The following is a 22153-nucleotide window of genomic DNA, read 5'->3' as shown; positions in this document are numbered from 1 at the left end:
CAAGTCAGCCTACCAGTGTCATCTCTATTCCAGGAGGTGAATTCTAGTCTTCCCCATACTGCTGCAGTGAAATAGACCGCACCTAGCCTGATGGGCAATAAATATTATGCCAACTGCACCATACATCCAAAATCCTGCTTTCCGAAGCATTCATTGTATTTTACTACTTTGTTATATATTGTTTTATATGTCACTCAAAAATCCTGAGGGATGTGTTCCAAGATCATTACTGACATCCCCATACATGATAGTTGACCACCATTATAGATTATAGTTTCAACCATGAAATTCAGTAGACTCTAAATGAAAAATTTGTTAGGCTTTCCAAACTTTTCTTATTCTACCAAACACAAAACTGATGTCACTAATTATATAACTAGCTTGTTAAATTTCTGTTAATGAAGAAATACAAGTGTTGTCATCTCACAAGAGTTGCTACAAATGGAAGGATGGATGAAGAAAACTGCTAGGAAGCCATGTGTGTGCGGGACAGCAGGCCAGCACCCCCACTGGCATCCAAGTGCCTGCCACACAGGACACGTCATTCTAACCCATGCCATGACACATCTTAAAAGTGACTTGATTCCTTGAGCCTTTAGGATTACTTGCAAACAAACAGAACTATAAATATTAGATCCATAAATGTCAGTGCTCTTCTTCATATGATATTCTTCTCAAGTGGAAGAAGCAGTATAGAAAAGCCAAAAGCACAGGCTTTCCCATCCTACAAAGTTGGGTTTTGGATCCAGGTTTCTATTTCTTAGTAACTGCGCAACCTTGGAAAAATTACTCTTTCTGAGCCTCATTTTTGTAGTTTATTTAAAAAGGCTAATCATCGTATTCACCTCATGAGGCCGTTGTGAGGATAAAATGAGATAATCTGCATACAGCACTATGGCCATTGGTAGAGATTAGCTCTTCATTTGTATTATTAGATTACAATTTCTGGGCAGGAACTATGCCTTTTGTTTGCCTGAATCCCTAATGCAACAGTAAAAAAAAAAACAGTTAATTTATTTAAAAGCCTGGGCTTCTAAAGGAATAAGCTTTAATTTTCAGAAAAAAAAAAAAAAAACCCTTCTGTATAATATAGGTCAAATGAGGTGTGAGATAATGAGAAACCACAAACCTCCAGCAGCCTCTTTGGCTGCAGAGAAACGAGAGCAGGGGGGAACGCCAGTTCTGAGCCCCTTGAACACTTTCAGTCATCAACAGACTTACGAAAGGAAGGGAATTTCATCTCTGTTAAAAGTAGTCGAAGTATTATGCTCATTTGAGATTTCCGAGCTTTGGCCTAGAAGGCAAAACTAAATGGTTTGCTTGCCCAGGAAAGAGCTGAGAGAATTTCACCCTTTCTTCACTCTCAAAGCAAACCTGGCTTCGTTTCCTCTTTTCTTCTGTCAGGGAACGTCTCAAAGCAGCTGGCAAGCTCTTTACTGCAGCCAATGCTGTTTTTGAAACTTTTACTGATCCAGAAAATAGCTGAATCTGTGCTCTCGGGAAGAACAAAGATTGATGGGGGATTTCCAGCAGTTGGTGCCAAAAATTCCTTAACCTGTAGAAGTGACACTAGCACCAGTACCAAAGAAAGAAGGGTTGGGGGGAGGGGGAGAGGCCGGTACTCTGCTGTGAACATAATGTCTCCCAAATAAATAGCCTCCTCCAGCCTGAGACAGAGCTGCTGTTTTCCCGCTAGCGAGTTAGTGTAATTGGTGTTTGCAAAAGATACCTATTGCAGGGGCTGTTGTGTGTAAGTAGATGAAAGGGAAAAGAACAATAGCAAAGACAAAAATTACATTGCAGTCACTTTAAAAAAAAGCACGTCCATCACAATGACTTCACTCTAAGCAAATTGCAACAGCTCTCACTTACTAGGCCCTTGCTCTGTGCCAGGCACTTTGCATGCATTATCACCTTCTCACATTTAATTCTCCCAATGAATCTGTAAGGGAAGAGGTAAAATGATCTTCGTTTTAGAGATGAGGAATTTATGACTCAGAAACACTAAGTGACTTGCAGAAGGCCACTTGGCTCATAAATGATGGAGCCAGAATTTAAGAGTAGTTTGGTTTTTTTTTAACCGTACTTTTGTTTTGTTTGTTTTGTTTTTAATTTCCTTAAGTAATCTCTATACCCAGCATGGGGCTTGAACTCACAACCCTGAGATCAAGAGGTGCATGCTCTATCAACTGAGCCAGCCAGGCAGCCCAAAAGTAGTTTACCAGGATTACTAAACCCTAACTGTTATACTTATTGCCTCAGAAAAGGAGAGAAAAGCTCAGTTGACTGAAGAAGGCAGTAGCCAAGCCAGCAAGGAGTGTTTAATGATGAAGTTTTGGGGTGATGGTCGGGTGGTCCAGAGCCAACTACCAAGAAAGAATTCTTGAAGACGTCTTTGGTGCAAAAAGGTGATTTTATTAAAGCATGGGGACAGGACACATGGGCAGGAGGAACTGCACTGGGGTCCAAATGGGTGACTTATTATATGCCCTCAGGTTGAGAGGGGGTCAGGGATGGAGTAAGTCTCTAAGGAATTTTGGAAGCGAGGTTTCCAGGACCTTGAGGGGCTAGCTGTTGCTAGGGGAAATGCCATTTATTACCATTTAATAAAACCTCAGTCATGAGACCCTTTAAATGTATATCAGAGAGCTATAAACTTGGAGTATGATTGCCAGCATATGTCTTGGGGCAGTTGAGATAAAGGAAGTAGACTTACAGGATTCTGGAGGTTGGGATACTGTTAAGCTAAGGTACTCTTTTGCCCCTAGCAAAGTGTCATCATCTAGGCAGCTGAGCTCCTAGAGAGAGGTCACTCTGCCAGTTTCAAGGACTTGTCAATGGGCTGTAGGCAGTAAGGGAATTTAATTTTTCATTTGCCTTAGTTACCCACATTACCATGGCAAGCACTGTTAAACCCCTTTCCCTTGTTCTCGAGTATCTGGGAGTGTCCAAGGACACACATAGATCCCACTTGGGGTGGGGGTGGGATGCTAGCTTGTGCTGTTTTTGCCCCTCAGCCTGCCTCATGCTCCCTCATCATGTAGGACTTAAGGGAAAATATTGCAGACACTACAAAACAGGAGAGTAAAGAATCAGAGGGAACACAGAAGCTTGTGATGGCTCCAACCATTTATCTGGGACTAGAGAGATAGTACCTAGTTGAAGGAGAACGGATGGTCAAAATGAGGCCACAATTTTAGTTAAATGTCTGTGTTTTTATAAATCATTATATATGTTTACCTATATATAGTGATTATTCATTTTATATACGTTCCTTATTTTTGCTAAATTCCCAATTGCAGAGTGCTTGTATAGTATAGATACTTGCGTCCACCTACCCTATGAATCATGATTAGTACACTTTTCTTCGGACCCTCTTCCCCCTTTCCCACTCTTGCCACTCCCTCCTAGTTTCATCTACAGTAATTTTGATCATTTATAACTAGTGTTTATTTGTCTACATACCTATGTATAGTCTATCCCTCACCCCCTACGCAGACAATGGGAAATTTCTTGCAGGGGCATGGCTCACAGTAGAAGCTTAAAACTGTTTTCCTTGATTGAATGAGTGCTCAGTTGAGGATTCTATTTCCTGATGGATCAGTAAATGTTCTTCATATTTTGTAACCATTAACTCTTTGTCTATTCAGATTTGTTGCACATATTCTCTTATTTCTTATGTTCCCTTTGGGTTTTTTTGTTTGTTTATGATAGGTATTTAATGCTAGAAATAAGATATATTGTAATGTTCAGTTTACTGTATTTTTTCATCATTATGATTTCTGAAACCTATGTACCAACTAGGTCTATCTTTTAATGATTTCTCATTGTACTTTTAAATGGTCTGGAGTTGATTTTTAATATATGGTGGAATTAGGAATTTAAATGAAAGTATTTCCAGTAGTGATCTATTTTCTCAACTCCTAATCTCGTATATATTTCTTACATATTCCTTTATGATTTGCAATCTATAATATACTAATATAGTCTATTAAATTAATGTAGTTCTTTACATACATCACATCTGTTCTACTTATTTACCTGTTAATCCTTTTGTTTGTACTTCCTTGTTTTAATTATTGTTTTATAAAAATTGTACTTTCTGGTGTATTCCAATATCTTTTAAGGCAAGACTGCTCTATCATTTTTCTGTTTCCAAATTTTCTTACCATTCTTGCCTGATTTTACTTTCTGTGGAATTTTAATATTTTACTTATTTTACTATTTACTATTTAATGACTTTAATATTTAAATCGAGTCTGATCATAGCCAATGAAGCAATCTTTCCTTACACCATTGAATGATTCCTGGACATTCTTGCAGTCCTCTGACACAGGCAACTGCATTGCCATCTTGGCAACTCCTCTCTCCCTCCAGCTCTGCACTTGTTGAGATTTCATTCCATGAGTGCATTTCAACATGACCATTTTTGCCTTATACTTTTGGGAATTTAAGCTTCCAAAATAATGTAGAAACAGATTATGATGGGAATAAAATTTTAAAAATCAATGGAGCGAAGTGGCATGTCATCGTAGGTAGAATAAAGATTCAATTCAACATGTAGGAAAATTATATTTGAAAGCCCCTTAAATTATCTGTTTAGTTTGGCATATAGGGTTTTGTGTACACAACTATGGGCAATAACATACATATATTACAATGTGTAATGATATCTATAATGTCGTATATAATAAAGAGTACACTCATTTAGGGGAGTCAGAATTATCAGTACTATTTAACATATTTTCTCTCTTCCTACCTTCCCCTATTGAGTCTCTGTTTTAAAAATTTATATAAATTAAATGCATTTAAGAGGCTGCTTCACTCTGTCTGCATGGTTGAGAGATGCTTCCTAATTCTTAGGCTGTTTTGTTATTGAACCTCCGATTTAGGAGGTAAGCAATGCAGAAATTATTTTTTTTTAAGTATATCTTCTTGGGGCGCCTGGGTGGCTCATTTGGTTGGGTGACCAGCTTCGGCTCAGGTCATGATCTCATGGTTTGTGAGTTCAAGCCCCGTGTCGGGCTCTGTGCTGACAGCTCAGAGCCTGGAGCCTACTTCAGATTCTGTGTCTCCCCCTCTCTCTACCCCTCCCCTGCTCACGCTCTGTGTCTCTCTGTCTCTCAATAATAAATAAACATTAAAAAAATAAATAAAATCATTAAAAAAGTGTATCTTCTTTCAGGTCATGGGTTTGCTCTTTTGCAAACAGCAAACTATAGGTAAGACATAGACTTTGATTCTCAATTTGGTTTGATGAGTCTTTTTTATATTTTGTCCAGGATTTTGATGGAAGTTTTATGATTAGGCTTGAATTTTAGTGTCCTAAGTTTTCATATCTGTGTGTGTGTGTGTGTGTGTGTGTGTGTGTGTGTGCGCGCGCGCATGCGCACTTGCATGCACCTGTGCTTTTATTATTATTTGGAGAGAAATTGGGAGATGCTGCATCTGAGGTGGCTAGATAAAGATAATATCACAAGATGTTTCCACACTATTATTTCATAAATATTTGTTTGAAGCATGGTGTTCCTCAAGTCTGTTAAAAGATTAACTTCAACAACTGGAATTTCTTAATAGAATTGTTTGTAGAGATGAGTGTGATTATATGGATTAATAATTATCCAAGGTGGGGTGGGGAGGTTGTCCTTCATTTTATTACCATGTCCTTCTCATGCCAAATGCATTTGTTTGTGTCTGGTGCTAAATGCTCAATATGATTAGCTAATTTCACTTCCATCCCTGCCTCCATTAAAGCTTGCTCCTTAACGTACCAATGTAATGAATCCCTCATGAGGAAGTGTATGGATGGGACTTTGTTCCAACTAGGGGTAATATTAGTTCTTGAAATTCTGCTAGAAATGGCCTTTTTCTTAGTCTTTCAGTGCAGAGATTATGACCATAGTCTAGGAATTGAGGTGAGCAAAAGAAAACCACGGTTGACAAATACTATCTCTGATTAACCAAGAGCCATGTGATAAGAGATGGCTGCGATTTGTTCCTTATCCTAAAGAAGCTTCCAGTCTAGTGTGGGAGATAAACAGTTAATCAAATAACTATGTTATGGTGTGAAGAGTTCTGTATTAGAAGGATGACCAAAATTAGACCATTACACAGACATGAGATGATTACTTCTGCTTGGTCAGGAGTTAGAGGAACAATCAAATGAACAAAATCTCAATTCACCATTACAGGAAATCAACATGCCAAAATATTGTGGAAAAAAAAAAGATCAGCAGTTTTGTCGACTATACTTCAATTTTTAATTTTTTTTAAATACAAAAAAAATTTGAAGTTTAGCAGCAGCAGAAACAGTAGTAAATGCTACATGAACTAGTTTCTGGAAATCTGCATGGAAGAGCTGAGTTTTGAAGGATGAATATGAATACAGACGAAAACATCCTGGAGATGTTGAAAGATCAGCATACCCAATTTGTGTAGGTGTGAAAATGCCTACTCTGATACAAGAAAAATAAATTGTCCACTATGACTCATCTTGGTGTGCATGTTTGGAGTGTTGAAGGTGAAGTTAAAGACTAGGATTGGGCTCGTAAGCCATACTACTGATTTTGAAATTTGTTCTCTGGGTGACTCAGAGGTTATGGTGCAGAAGAATGATATGGTCATATTTATGTTTTAGAAAGAAAGCTGGCAACAGAGTAGGGAGCCAATGCCAAGAAGATAGTTGGGAAGAATTTGTTCCTGCCAGCTAAATGTAGAGTTTGCCTTCCATTCCTCTTTGCTTCTGGAAGAGGGTTAAAATGGAGGAGGAAATAGGAAGAAAACCAGAAGAAGACAAGAAAAACTCTCTGGAGGAATTTATTTTAATCAGTAGTAGGAGTGAGGAATCTTCCATTGTTCTCATCTCAAGATCTTGTATGGCATCTCAAGCCTGGAAACCTGGAGCTACCTACTGGATATTGTCTCCCGGTTTCTAACACCTCTCCCTTTTTTGCCTGTCACATCTGATTTTGTCACTAAATTTTAATTAAAAAAAAAAAAAAAGCAACACGTTTTCTCATGCCCTTCTTACCATTACCAACACTGGCTTCCAGTTTAAACACTTAGCAGCTAACCAAGATCCTGAGGGGCTTATTTTCTCTCTCACTGTTGAGTGTTGCTCATAGATGATCCTCTAAAAGTTCTGCTTTTATCATTACAAACCCTGCTTAAAAGCTTAATTTGAAGGACAGAAGTTAAATTCATAGACTAAATTTTAAAATTTCATCCTACCTACCAGCATGATTGTTCTCATTTAGAGCCTTTGGCCATAGTATTCCTCCCATAGTCCACTCCTTAGTCCATTCATATCAAAATTCTTTCGGTCCCTCATAGAATTAAAACTTCAGCTCAAATTCTGTTTCTCGTGACATGTTTTTTAGGTGGGTAAGGGGAGGCCACACGTCCCTTTTGTTCAGCGTTTGATGCTTTATTGAGAAAGCCCTCCTCATTTCTCTACATATATTATTTGCCTGAATCTTTGCCAAGTTCTCAGAAATAGTCCAGTAGTCTAATAGTTTCCAGTGGGAACGTGTTGAGTTCAATTCAGCCAATATTTATTGCGTACCTAATATGTGTAAGGTATTGTGCTAAACATTCTCAGGATGCCAATGTTGAAGGATAAGTAAGTCAAATGTCTGCTCTCAGGAAGAACAATTAAATTTATTCAGTGGAGAGCTATTTCCACTTCACCTGTAATATTAATTTGTGACTTTTCAAATAAGATACTCTTCCTTCATTGATTTGGTGAGTTTCATAAGTAAGTGAAATCATGATGGAAGTTGCATAAATGTGTTTAAATGGCACACATTTCACATTTCACAGCCAAAGTGCAGTCTCAGTAGACACAAATGTAATCAAGCCTTCAGTACAACTATCCAATGTATATATGGCTAATTATACCAAATGTCTTAATCCATCCGGGCTGCTATAACAAAATACCACAGAGTGGGTGGCTTGTAAGCAACAGAAATTGATTTCTTACAGTTCTAGAGATTGGAAGTCTGATATCAGGGTGCCAGTATGATCGAGTAAGGGCCCTCTTCTAGGTCACAGCCTGCCAACTTCTCACTGTGTACTCACACGTAGAAGGGGCCAATGAACTCTCTCAAGCATCTTGGGCATTAATCTCATTCATGATGATTCTGCCCTCATGACTTCATCACTTCCTATAGGCCCCATGTCCTCACCTCCTCATACCATCACATTGAGCACTAGCATTTCAACATGACTTTGGGGGGAACACAAACATTCAGACTATAACACCATATATATTGAAAAATGCCATCCTCAGAGGCTAAAAGTTTAGGAAAAGGATGTATCCATTTTCCACACCACCTTTATACAAGTGCCTGCACTGTTTTGAGATTTCCCTCCTATTCGTTTTAAAGGAAAGCAAACATAATTTCTTATTTCTTATTATTTAAAGTAATTAAATTTCACTTGAGAGGAGAATTTAACCAATAAGTTAATAACAGCCATAGTTAGAAATGGAGTACATGAAGGGGACAAACTATAAGGAGGTAGGCAAGCCTGATAAAAATGTAAGACCGGTTGCATCAGCCCTGACATTTACATCAGAAATCATTTACCCTCTGGTACCCTTAGCAAGGAAATCAGTTGTCAGGAATCAATAATTCCATTAGATAGGAAACATAATTTTCCAGATGATGGGAATTTTATCCCAGAAGCATTTGAATATCTCAGGGAAAAATAAAGGATTAAGCCTCTTAAGAAAGCAAACGTACCCTATGTTATCATCTTTGGCCAATGCTTTCTAATTCTTCTTTTTCATATCTTTAAATACAGAATCCCCTTCACCTACAGCTGAGTTTAGAAAATTCATTAAGTTCTGACGCTGATGTCACTGTCTCAGTCCTGACCATGAACAACTGGTACAATTTTAGCTTGTTGCTGTGCCAGGAAGACTGGAACATCACCGACTTCCTCATCCTTACCCAGAATAATTCCAAGTTCCACCTCGGGTCTATCATCAACATCACCACCAACCTCTCCTCCACTGAGGACCTCTTGAGCTTCCTGCAGGTCCAGCTTGAGAGTATTAAGAACACCACGCCCACAATGGTGATGTTTGGCTGTGACATGGAAAGTATCCGACGGATTTTTGAAATTACCACCCAGTTTGGAGTAATTCCCCCTGAGCTTCGTTGGGTGCTAGGGGATTCTCAAAACGTCGAGGAACTGAGGACAGAAGGTCTGCCCCTAGGGCTCATTGCTCATGGAAAAACAACACAGTCCATCTTTGAGTACTATGTACAAGATGCCATGGAGCTGGTCGCAAGAGCTGTAGCCACAGCCACCATGATCCAGCCAGAACTTGCTCTTATTCCCAGCACGATGAACTGCATGGATGTGGAAACTGCAAATCTCACTTCAGGACAATATTTATCAAGGTAGGATGCGAGGCCTGTGTTATATTCCCATTCATAGGGTTTTGACAAGAAGCAGAATTTCCCTATCTATCTCCTTTGTAGAAATCTCGATTTTGAGTAGCTTTAAACTCTAATAATATTTCTGAGAGGCTTTCTGGTTACATAGGCTACTATCCCATGATCTGTCATCTGGAATTTGATCTGTAGATTTGAAAGCACGTGGTGTACAATAGGGAACACACAGTCCTGCTTTTAAACCCTGGCTTAGTTGCTTACTAGCTATTTGTTCTTGGCAAGTTATTTTAAAACTCTGACCCTCAGTTTTCTAATTAATAAGCTAGGATTATATTGAATAGCTTGACCTATGATCATTAAGATATGAAACTATATATGAAAAGTACCTAACACTGCTTGGCTCATAGCAGAAACACAACAAATGTTTCTGTCCCTGCCCACTCTTTCTCATATCAACAGACTTGGACAAATCTCTCTGAATCTATATAGAGAAAAAAAATTAGTCAAGCAAGCAATGGATTTTTCATTTTCCTCCCAGGCTGTGATACTTAAGGCAGTATAGAGTAGTAGTTAAAGACATGGACCCTGGAGCCAGACACTCTGAGCTTGAAATTTGGCTGTGCCACTTACTGTTTGTGTGACTTGGTCAAGTTACTTAACTTCTCTGAGGCTTAGTTTCCTGTCTTATATCCATTTATGTAAAATGGGCATAACAATAGATCCTACTATCCATGGGGTCCTTGTGATAGATAGATAGATAGATAGATAGATAGATAGATAGATAGATAGATAGAGTCAGCACTAGGGTTCCACAAGGGTTTTCTTTAAATACATATATGCACGCGCACACACCACACACACACACACACATTCTTTTTAATTAGGTACCTTTCTTCTCCAGTTTCTCAATCTGGTTCGAAGATAGAATGAAAAAGTCCATTTAATTTAAAGAATAACCCATCATTTGGAACTGGTTTTCATGATACTTGGGAAAAGGAGAATATCCTTAGAAGATATTTTATAGGGACCTAGATTTTTTTTCCTGAAAAGGACCACCTGTGATCAGAGAGACCAAATCAGAGAATTTTTGGCTATTTTGGAGGTGAGGTCTTAGCTCTAGGCTGGTCCCATTTTTAAAGTTTATTTACTTTTAGTAATGTCAACACCCAATGTGGGGCTTGAACTCACAACCCTGAGATCAAGAGTCGCATGCTCTTCTGACTGAGCAGGCAGACCTTGGAACAAGGACATCTTACTATATTGAGAAACAGAAGACCATTGTATAGTGTCTTGCCTTTTAAGAAGACATGACTATATGATAAGATGTGAGGAGGTCGTAAGCATTTTACACTGAATCCTATATATATGGACTGAGCACCTATTAGGTACAAGGCAACATGCCAAATGCCATGTATTGGCAGTTTACCCACAGCCTATACACTCCCTACAGAATGTTGTTAAAACAATAAAATAATTCAAAAGTCATTTATTAGGAATCTACTGATGATAAAATTATGTATTCTGTCATCACCTGAACTTTCTGTTTTCCCCATGTTGTATTTTAATTTACACAAGATTAAAGTCTTTGCATATTTTATTTTGCAGCCACTATTAAGATTTAATCTACTATTTTTGAACTAACACATAATTGAGGCCCAGGATTTTAACTGGGATAAGAAAATTCTCCTTCATAACAAAATGTAAGCAAAACCTTTATTTATAATTTTGAATAGTCATCATTTTGGAAAGATAATCATAAACAGCAGATAAGAAAAAAACCCTATGAAACCTACATTAAGTTATTTAGTGTCTTTCTGTCTCATGTGCAATGGAGAGCACAAGGAAAATGATTCTGTTTGGATCTTAAAAACGTTTACAAACTACAAGGAGAAATATTTGGTGACTTGGGTTGTATATACCCTAGGGGTTCATTTTATCAAGATCAAACTGGTCTTTCTGGCTCCTCAAGGTTTAATTTATATTAAAGTTATATGCCTCCTTTCACAAGGATCCCATGGCACTTTGTACATGAAATTAGATGATGGTACTTAGCCCATTCCATCATCATTATTTGTCCATGTGCCTGACTTCTGAGCTAAAGTAGAAATTCTGTTGAGACACTATTATTCAGCGTAGTTTAATGCCTAGCACATAGCAGCCACTTAATAGACATTTATTGGAACAGAAAGAAGGAAAGGAAATTTCTTATTATATTTACATCCTACGTTATCTGCTGCTGTAGAAGAAAAATAGGTGCTGGTAGACAAATAAAATTTTGTCTAAATTAAAAACATGGTTTTGTTTTTTGTTTTTTGTTTTACCTTTTTGATGAAATGTGAGGGTCTTGGATAACTTTTGCCCTTGTGGCTGTTTCTACATGTTTATCCCACAAAATTTGAAAGTTTAAGAGAAGAATGTAAAGTTTGGTGCCTGGCAGCAATTCACAATGTATGAGGGTCAGTGGCGGTATTTTCACGTCCATGGATGTGTTTGAGAGCAAACTCCATGAACTTCAGGATATAGGCCTAGGACTTCTTAGACTCCCTGAGGAGTACAGTCAAAGAGAAAGTTTCAAAGTGTTCAGGAAAGGTTCAAGAGAAGTGGGCTAATCTCTGGAAGGAGTCTTTATAATGCATAACTGAAAAGCTGCCTGAAGCCATAAAACATCTGTGGAATTTCCATCAGTCTTATTTATTTTGTTGAATACAGTCTTTTAGGAAGTTCGTTATTCTCAGTCCATAAGTCACATCTGCATATAGTAATTTTCTTAATTGTTCCTAAATTTTGTGAGGCTGACCCCACTTCTTCACGGCATAATGAAAAGTCCCAAGGATAATGAGCCATGAATAGCGAGTGTCAGTTATGCAAGCTCTCATTTCTCACACAGCCATTTTTAGTTTGGGCTGACAGAATTGTTAGCGTTTTAAAATGTTAATGAAATCACCCAAAAACATGGACTTTTGAGCATAGGCTTTTAGACTAGAAAAAACAGTTCTCAAGACAGAGTACATAGATGTAATTACAGGTGTAAGGGATTTTATTCTTCCAGGGTCCCCACATGCCAGAGCAAATGCCCATCATAACTAAATGTAGGGGCGCCTGGTGGCTCAGTCAGCAGATTGTCTGACTCTTGATTTTTGGCTCGTGTCAAGGATCCCAGGATCATGGGATCGAGCCCCGCATCAGGCTCCTTGCTGAGTGTGGAGCCTGAACCTGCTTGAGATTCTCCCACTCTCCCTCCACCCCTCTACCCTGCTCACAGTGTGCTTTCTTTCTCTCTCTCTCTCTCTCTCTCTCTCTCTCTCTCATAAAATGATAATAATAATAATATGTAAATGTAGACAAAACCACTTGGGGACTAAGTTCATAGTGTAATCTTTAACAATTTATTTGCAAGTTGTTTTATTAAATGTTAATTATTTGAAGTGATGGTATCTAGTATATTATTCAGTAATAACTTCCTAAGTGCATATGTGTCGATGTTTTTGTGCAGCCAATAACTCTTTGTTAAACTAGGGTGAGGTAGACAGAATGAAGACATGCATCCTGCCATTTTCAAGCTGACAGCCTAGTGCATGACGTTGAAAAGTAGGGAAATGATTGTAAAACAAAAGGATACGTGATTCTTAAAAATAGAGATGTGTCCATATAGACAAAGACTGAGGGAGAAACACTGGAATCGGATCTTACGATAAACAAGTCATTTTCCGGTTTGGAACAAATTCATAAGCATAGGAAATGGCATATGTAAATGAACCAAGACCTAAAAGAGAAATTTGGTACTGTTGGAGCATACATTGAATATGAAAGGGATTCAACATGGTTGTGCAAAAGTAGTTAATTTGATAGCATGCCACACAGGGCTTTTATGCCAAGCTAAGAAGTTTGCACTTTGTATGCATACTGGATGTCACCTGAATGGCAGAACACTAGCCATGATGTATTTCCAAATTAACCAATTAACCAAACTGTAACAAATTAACCAAATAAAGTAATACAGCATAAAAACCTAGAAAGCAATTTTTTAGACCATTACAATAACACAATTGTTTTTATTTCTCAAAATTGGTTTTAGCCTTGCCCACCTTTACTCCTTATTGCACTGTAAACACCAGACTCTAGTGAAAGTGAGTAGTTTGACCTGCTGTTCCTAGGGTTAGGCTTTTGCCCATGCTTCTCTTTGGGCCCTGCATGCTAATGAATCTATTGTTGTTAGAGAAAGAGCTCCCTTGGGTTAGTCTTAGCATGAACAAAGACTGTTACTGGGTCTTGAAGAATTCCAAGAGTCTAGTCACTGACAGACCCCTCATTCTCTTGGCCCAAGAAGTCCCTGACCCTTTGGCTTACTAATTACAGTCCTGATAGTTAGTCTAGCTTCTAAACAGGCCATAGAATCTTGCCTTTATTCTTTGAACAGCTTCTGCAGGTCAGTTCTCTATCAGGTAGCCATGATTAATTCATTTGTACATTCAAAAACATTTGTTGTGAATATCAGGCGAGGCCCTTGGCTAATGCTGGAGACATAAAGAGTAGAAAACCGGGACCTTGATCTCAGGAAGCTTACAACCCCCCTTCTGTTCTCTCACTAAGAGAGGATATGCTCCTCTAATTATCCGTATTTTTTGTAAGTTTGTTCATTTATTTTTGAGAGAAACAGAGAGCGCACTAGCAGGGGAGGGACAGAGAGAGAGGGAGAGAGAATCCCAAGCAGGCTCTGCACTGTCAGCACACAGCCCGACACAGGCCTCGATCCCACGAACTGTGAGATCCTGACCTGAGCCAAAATCAGTAGTCGGATGCTGAATCAACTGAGCCATCCAGGTCCCCGCCCCCCCCCCCCATGTATTTTTTAATCCACTTTCTTTGACTGAGCTGCTTATCATTCGTGAGATAACACCCATTCTACTAGTGATTATTCTCTTGCATTAGCTGGCATTGTTAGGCCCTCTCTTCATTTGTCCTTAAAGAATGGTCCAGCATGCTAGAGACTCGTCCAAGCTGTGTTCATCTTTATACTTGCATAGTCAAGCAATACCAAGACAATACCAAGATTCACTAGGCTTTCATTAATAACAAATGTTGCTTTACTTATTGATTCTGCACATATTGTGTACAGCCTACTATGTGCCAGGTATTGTGAGGCACTAGGAAACTTCAGAAAAAAAAGGCTAAAACAATCTCTATTAAAAAATCCCAAGATATAAATTGACGGGCCCCATTTTACTCTTGGATGTTAAAAGAAGTCCAGAAGAATTTGAGGCTGCAGGATAGAATTCTAATTTTGCATATTCTTACCCATGTTTACAATAATTTGCTGGCACCATGACCCTAGCGAAGTTATTTAATCTTTGGAAACTTTAATTTCCATAACAATAAGGATTCCCACCTTGAAAAGTCAAGTGGTATACCTACGGTCATTCAGCTAGTACTTTATAAGGGAAGGTTTAAACCAGTTCATCTAAATCCAAATTCTCAATTCAGAATTGATATAAACCTTCCTTAATTGGGATTCCATTACTTTGTAATTCATATTCTTTCAGTCAAAAGCTACATAAATCAGGAGGCGTGACTACTCTTGTATAAGCATTCTTGTCCGAAGGACCCTACTGAGCCAAACTAGTTAGCCTGTATGTTTCACTTGTACTTAGAGAAGATGCAGTTGCTTTCAGCATAGGAGCCAGGGGTTGGATGCTGGTAACTCTGGTTCCTTGTATCTTCAAGCAGAATCCATTGCTGTGTGGTGACCTAGTGTGTCCAACTGTTACTCCTAAGTTAGCCCTGTCTGCTAGGGCATCCAAGGTGTCAGTACTTCTAGAAAGCACATGCCTTGGTGTCATGAATCTTAGGGACCTACGCTTAGGGTCTGTGTTTCCAGATGTTTCCAGTAGGAACCCCTGCCACTGAACTAACTTCACTGAAATCCTTTGAACTTGCTGCTCTCTCTGTGTCACTTAAATCATGCCAAGAGCTGAGTCTGAAATTTTCACTAAGTCATGGAAGCCTCAAATAAGGAACATTAGAAAAGAGGTATTCCCTCAGGACCCTATTTTGATAAAAACAACTCAAATTTGCTTAGTTCAGCATCCAGCAAGTTTTAAACTATGGAATTTTTCCAAATGAGGAGAGCTTCCAAGCTTTTATTTGCCAAAGAGGATATTGTGCTCTTTGTTGACTTTTTCCTTTGTATGCATCTACTATAAAATTTGGAAATATGTCAAGAAGAGGTATGAAAGTATAGAGGGCAATACTGCAGCTCCACTCTGAATTCCAGATCTATCTCTCAGGCCACTTCAGCCTCCAAATCTTCAATCTCTGGATGGATGAATGACTGGTAAATACTGCATGATGTGCCAATGCAAGGGCTATGCTATTACTGAAGGGATATCAACACCTGGGTTAGTGCTGGAGCCAGATCCGGAGAGCTAGAATGAATTCATTTGGGGTATTACACAAAGCAACCAGGAGCAATCCAAGGGCTGGGCACAGACCACAATTGTGGAGAAGAGTCAAGGTCCATACCAAAATGCAGAAGGAAAGGAAAACAGCTTACGAGGATGGAACAGCTCTAACACAAATGTGAGAGAAAAACACAGAAAGCAAAAGGCGCCAGCCTGTCGCTTGTGGCTCACGAAAGCAAGAAAAGGGAGAGTTATATCCATGTGTCTGATTTTTTGAGGTGTACTATTCACACCAATAGTAACACAGCCCAGAATGTATATTAACACAATCACATAGGTTACTGTTTTCCTCCTCTTGGGCAAAAAGCCAAGAAGGACAGGAACTGTCCTTCCACTCTGCAGTTTCACTTGTAAGTAACTGAGTTTTGCTGATGTTGGCAAAGCATAGACCCACATGATTCATGTTGGTACATACGTATATTTAATATGTTATTAAATTCCTGTTGCTCTTGTCCCTTAACTGATAGAAATTTATTTTAAAAGGTGAGCTTTGTAAGTTGATGTGATCAATGATTAAAATATGTGGGGCTCTCTGTTCAAAGGAAATTTAGCAATTTCTAATTCCTTTTAAATTCCTTATCCTCAGAGAGGTTTCCCATTGAACCAATTTCTATTTTTGATACTGTCCATCATTCGGGGGAAAATGTATTAGAATTTTAATTCTTTGAACAATTTGTAAATTGCAGATACAAATACTTGCTGGCTGGCTGAGCCCTATTCTTTTGGCAAAGTGATGAAGAGCTCTCATGTCCGATCCAAGCAGAAGACATGGGTCTAATTGCATTTACCCCACAAACATTACTAAGCAGTAACTCTGGCCAGGCAGATTCAAAGATGACTCAGTACTCTGGGTGCTTAGATGAACGCTGAAGTCTCTTTCAGCTTGACAGCCTGCAGTGTTAGGAAGCAGAGCAGTAGGAAGAAAGGATTTATTTATTCCTACCAGTCACTCTGTGGAAGAGACTGCTTTCTGGAATGCGGAGAATGTCAAAATCCACACCCTCACAGGCTTAGGGTTAGAAAAGTCAAAGATGGAGGTAATCATCTGCCAAATACTTGCACTTTAGGATCACTAAGAAGGATTAGAAAGAACAGTTAAGGCATCTTTCACATACAGCTCAAGAAATTGTCTACATTTAATGTTTAGTTTGGAGTGCTGTCCCATGCACGGAGAACAAAATGAAAGCAATGTCCTTTGATAGAATTGTACCTTGGGTAACTCTGTGGCTAAGGTGACAAATTCATGTCATCAGGCAAGGGTCTGCTGCAATGAAAGAGGCCACAAAGTGAAACTGAACTAATAATAGCTGGCCATACAAATAGGAAACGGGTCTCCGGCGTTATTGAAAAAAAATGGGGATGGGGGGAGGGGTGGCTAGATGGTAAAAGAAACATTGAAAATAATAAAGGGAAGTAAATTGATGGATTTCAGAGGGAATGGGAGGGGGCCTAGAGTGGCAACAACAGCAACAACAAAATAGTAATTAACTATTACTGTTAACTCATTGATTAACTGAGGATGGTCAAGAGCTCATTGAACATAAGATCTCCTTTTAACATGACAAAATATTGACAATTCTGTTATACAAAGTCCACCGACAGGAAGAGAGGGAAAGAGAGAAAGAAGAGAAAATTCAGAAAAAAAAAAGAGAGAGAAAGGGGCGCTTGGGTGGCTCAGTCGGTTGAGCGTCCGACTTCGGCTCAGGTCGTGATCTCACAGCTCATGAGTTTAAGCCCCGCATCAGGCTCTGTGCTGACAGCTCGGAGCCTGGAGCCTGCTTTGGATTCTATGCATCCCTCTCTCTCTGCCCCAACCCACTCACATTCTGTCTCTGTCTCTCTCAAAAATAAATAAACATTAAAAAAAATTTTTTTTAAATAATAAGAGAAAGAACAAAAAGAAATAATGAGATAACCATGGATTAACCCACGTGCCAGAAACTAAGAAACATGGAGGAAGGGGAAACCATCTAGATCCCGGGGAAGAGACACAAAATGAAGATAATTTAGAGAATAAGGAGGAATAGAAGAAAGTCTTGAAGAATTATGAAAAATCACACACATGGATTAAAATAGAAACATCAAATATAAATAGCCAATAATTCAGACAACTGGATCTCTATAGTGGTTGTAAAAGATCAGAACTGGGTGTAAATTCTCTAAAAGACATAAGACTATCCAAAGAAAGAATAGTTTGGGGCCCTCCAATGATAAAGAACAGGGAAAAAAAAACTGTGAGTACGAATTTGTGACAAATGTCAAAGTCTGGAACTTTGGAGAATGTGAGTTTTGGTTGGCAGTTAACATGATTGTAGATAATGAGTCACATGGAGAAAAGATGGGATTTCTGAACATTAGTAGATCTCTTCCCAACTCTCCTTTTTTCCCCCACCCCCAGTAAAAGAAGAACAGAAACTTTAAGAATATTCATTTGTGGGGCACCTGGGTGGCTCAGTTGTTAAGCCTCCAACTTCAGCTCAGGTCATGATCTCACAGTTTGTGAGTTCAAGCCCCACATCAGGTTCTCTGCTGTTAGATGGAGCCCGCTTTGGATCCTCTGTCCTCCCCCACTTTCTCTGCTCCTCCCCGCTCTTGTGCGTGCTCTCTCTCAAAAATAAATAAATATAAAAAGAAGTATTCCCTTCTTTCATACTCAAAGGGCTTTATTGAGCTTCTGGTGTAGTCAGTAGCTCTGGAGCTAAATTAAAAGTGACCACAAAATAAATATTTAGATTCACTGCATAGGAACAAGTCAACCTGACAAGAATTAGGTGGTGTTGGTGGGAGGGAAGTTGGAGAGAATATCACCAACAGTAATACAGGCAAAGGCAAAAAGTCAAAATGAAGTTCTCACAGGCTAAAAAATGTTATGAAGCTTTGTGGAGGATGAACAAATCTCTCATTCCTCAGGGGCGGAATATTAAATATGATGAGATGATCATGGAAAAAGAGATTCAGCTCATTTTTCAAGACATACGAGAATGAGGATACAGATTTTTTTAATGATACAAAGAAAGTTCCCAAAGGGAAAAATAAATTTTATGGCTCTACAGAGCAAAATAGATTTCCTCATGTACAAATAAGATTAATGGAAGGTGGCAATGTGGGGGAGGAAGAAAGATAAGAGGACAATTTAAAAAGAAATAAAAAACAGGGGTACCTGGGTGGCTCAGTCGGTTAAGCATCCAACTTCGGCTCAGGTCACGATCTTGCGGTCTGAGTTTGAGCCCCACGTCAGGCTCTGTGCTGACAGCTCAGAGCCTGGAGCCTGCTTCAGATTCTGTGTCTCCCTCTCTCTTCCCCCCCACCCCCCCTCCACTCACACTCTGTCTCTCTCTCCTTCAAAAATAAATAAACATTTTTTTTAATTTAAAAAAGAAATACAAAACAAAGGAGGGCAGTAGATATACAAAGATAAGTTGAGTGAAGAAAAGATCAAAGCAGAAATAAACATATGACCTATAAACAACTGGGCCAAGGAAGAAGACACAGGAGGAGGAAGATGTATTTAAACAATGGTTTGGTTCCTATGGGGTGAAAATGAAGACTGGAAACAATGGGGTTATTTCAGGACTAGTTCAAAAGCAAGAAAAGATCCAGATTTATGATAAATATAAAAACATATTACTGGTAAAACTACATGCTATGAATGAGAAGTCAGGGGGCAGCAGATCTTAAAATCTCTAAGAACATGACATTATTTTTGGTGAGAGATTTTTCTTTAACTTCGGTAAATTTTAGAACAACTTTTTAAAAAGTAAAAATAGTACGTGAATGATGTAATTAGATAAACACTGCAGTTAACATTCTATTATTAAGGAATGTAGAAGCATTTGACACACTTGATCACTGCCCCTTCTTGAAACATCTTTTTTGCTTGGCTTCAAGCACCCAAAACAGCCTGCTCTTCTCTTATTTCTCTGGTTACTTCTCAGTTCCCTTTGCTAGTCCTTCCTCAACGGCACCACCTTCGAGTGTTAGAGAGCCCCAGATTTACTCCTCGGACTTCTCATCTGCAAAAATATCGTGTCCAGAGGGAAGGCTTCCAATTTTGTAGCTCCAGTCCCACCTCATTCCTGAGCTCCACACCATCTCTAACCACCTACCTGACATCTACACTTCAATTTCTGTAAGTTATCTCTAACTTAACCTGAGCAAACTGAACTGGTGGTTCTCACCTACCTCAAACCTGGTTCTCCTGACAGTTTTCTCTCAGTGGAAACTCCAGGCCTCCACTTGTTTGGGGCAAAAACTTTGGTGTCATCCTTTCCTCTCCTTTTCCTAGCAACCATATCTGAGCCATCAGCAAATCCTGTCATCCCTTCCCCCCCCCCTCCACCTTCAAAAATCTGACTAATTCTTCACACCTTCACTGCTACCACCTCCGGCTAAGCCATCATCACCTTTTGTATGGGTGTTGGAAACAGCCCCTTAACTGGTCCTTCTGCTGCTGCTCTTGTCTTTTTTCAGTTCTTTGTCAACACAGCACTGTGGTGATCCTGTTAAAATGGAAGTCATGTCATATTGCTTCTCAGCTCAAAACCCACCACTGGCTTTCTGTCTCATGCAGAGAAGAAACAAAGTCCTTACAGTGACCCACAACATGTGTTTTCCCCAGCTCTCACTACCCATAAATTTTCTCTGACTTTGTCTTAAACTTTCATGCCCCCTCACTCCCCTCTGTGTTTCTCACACATCAGATACGACCCCACTTCAAGAAAGCTGAACCTGATGCTCGCTCTACAGGGAATGCTCTACCCGGATCTTCTCCTCCCGGTTAGCTCCTTCCCTTTCTTTACTCTTTACTTCTTTACTCAAATACTTCTTTCTCTGAGAGGCCTTTGTTGGCCTCTCTCATTTAAAATTTCACCCCACTATGGCCACCCCAGGCACATCTTCTCTCCTTACTCTGCTTTATTTTTCCTCCTTTGCCCTTAGCAGCTCTAATATCCCATACACAGTACCTACTTATCACATTTATTCTGTCTCTTTCAGTAGACTATAAGCTACATAGATTTGCATCTGTTTTGCTCACTACTATATTCCCTACCTAGCACCTAGCACAGTGCCTGGCACATAGTACTGTTGAATGAATCAATGAGTGAATGGGGGACGTGTTATTTTTAGTATCTTTGTTCATTTGTTTTCATGAATAAGAAAATCCTTTAATTAGCATGTCAAGTCTTGTGTGCAAATGTGGCTTCTAAAATGTATCTTAAATGTAGTTGACACTGATCTTGCCATCACCGTGAACTGTCTCAAAAACAGTTTTTACATAATTTGCAAAGTACACATTTTATCTCGGTTCCTGTACAACTCAACACATATTCTTAATTAGTGAGATAATTGGGAGCTTTTACTAAAGTGATAAGTTACCTCAATGCAAATTAACTAATGAGCTTCATTCTTTCAAGCAGAGTGGTATCTTGGGAGGTGTACTGATAAAAAAACATGGATACCTGACTGCTTTGTTAAACAGCCCACACGAAAGGCATGGTGCTAAACTAGGTTCTTACTCAGAGTGAGATCCAAGCCCTTACCATACATGACAAAGCTATTGTAATATTCTTCTAAGTGGTCTCCTGGTCACCATCTCTTCCTTTCTATATGCACAGTGTACCTGTCTCTAGATCAATATTAACAATGCAGACCTCTGGTTATATCCATTACTCTGCTCAGAAGTCTTCACGGGTCCCCTTTTCCTATTAAATAAAATCCAATCTCATAAAATGGACATGGAAAACCTCTACAGTCTAGTTGCAGTCTGCTTTTCCTACCATTATTTTCTCATATTTTTCTACCCTGGTCTCTAATTCGATTGTTCTGCCTTCTACCCCTTGTTATATTTGCCACCTCCCTACCTTTCCTCAGAACATTCTGGAAGCCGGAAGTTTTATTTAGAATTCATTTCTAGGCTAGAGCAGTAGTGTGATCAACACAGAGTGTGGTGATATTATTGGTCCCTGTGACTCAGGCTCTAAATTTCTGTTGAAAGAATTTAAGATCACATTTCTCTTTTTTAATACCCACATTGCTATATGGGCTTACACTGAGCTGGTATTCAGCTAAATACTCCAGGACTTATATATGTGACCTTCCATCAAACTGAGTTTCACACATTCTTGGTGTGGTTTGTGTGCTAAATGCAATGCTATACATTTGGTGCCTTAAAATCACTACTTTTCTTTTTGAAGAATATATGTCTCCTGCCTCTGCCATCTTTTCTCCACTTACACTGCTATTACCTTAGCTTTTGCCACCTTAAGCCCCTTATGAAGCTAGCAGAGAGAG

General features: G+C 39.1%; 1 protein-coding gene across 1 annotated transcript in view; it reads left to right on the top strand.

Annotated features, from left to right (window-relative positions):
- GRIN3A (glutamate ionotropic receptor NMDA type subunit 3A) overlaps window positions 1-22153 on the top strand; it is a 171222-nt gene that overhangs the window by 45550 nt on the left and 103519 nt on the right. Inside the window, exon 2 of the mRNA XM_043566532.1 lies at window positions 8806-9410. Within this exon, the coding sequence (XP_043422467.1) occupies window positions 8806-9410 (605 nt within the window). The remainder of the gene's footprint in view (window positions 1-8805; window positions 9411-22153) is intronic.

The sequence above is a fragment of the Prionailurus bengalensis genome, chromosome D4 (assembly GCF_016509475.1).
Source record: "Prionailurus bengalensis isolate Pbe53 chromosome D4, Fcat_Pben_1.1_paternal_pri, whole genome shotgun sequence".
NCBI lineage: Eukaryota > Metazoa > Chordata > Mammalia > Carnivora > Felidae > Prionailurus > Prionailurus bengalensis.
This window is presented reverse-complemented; position numbering and strand designations above follow the sequence as displayed.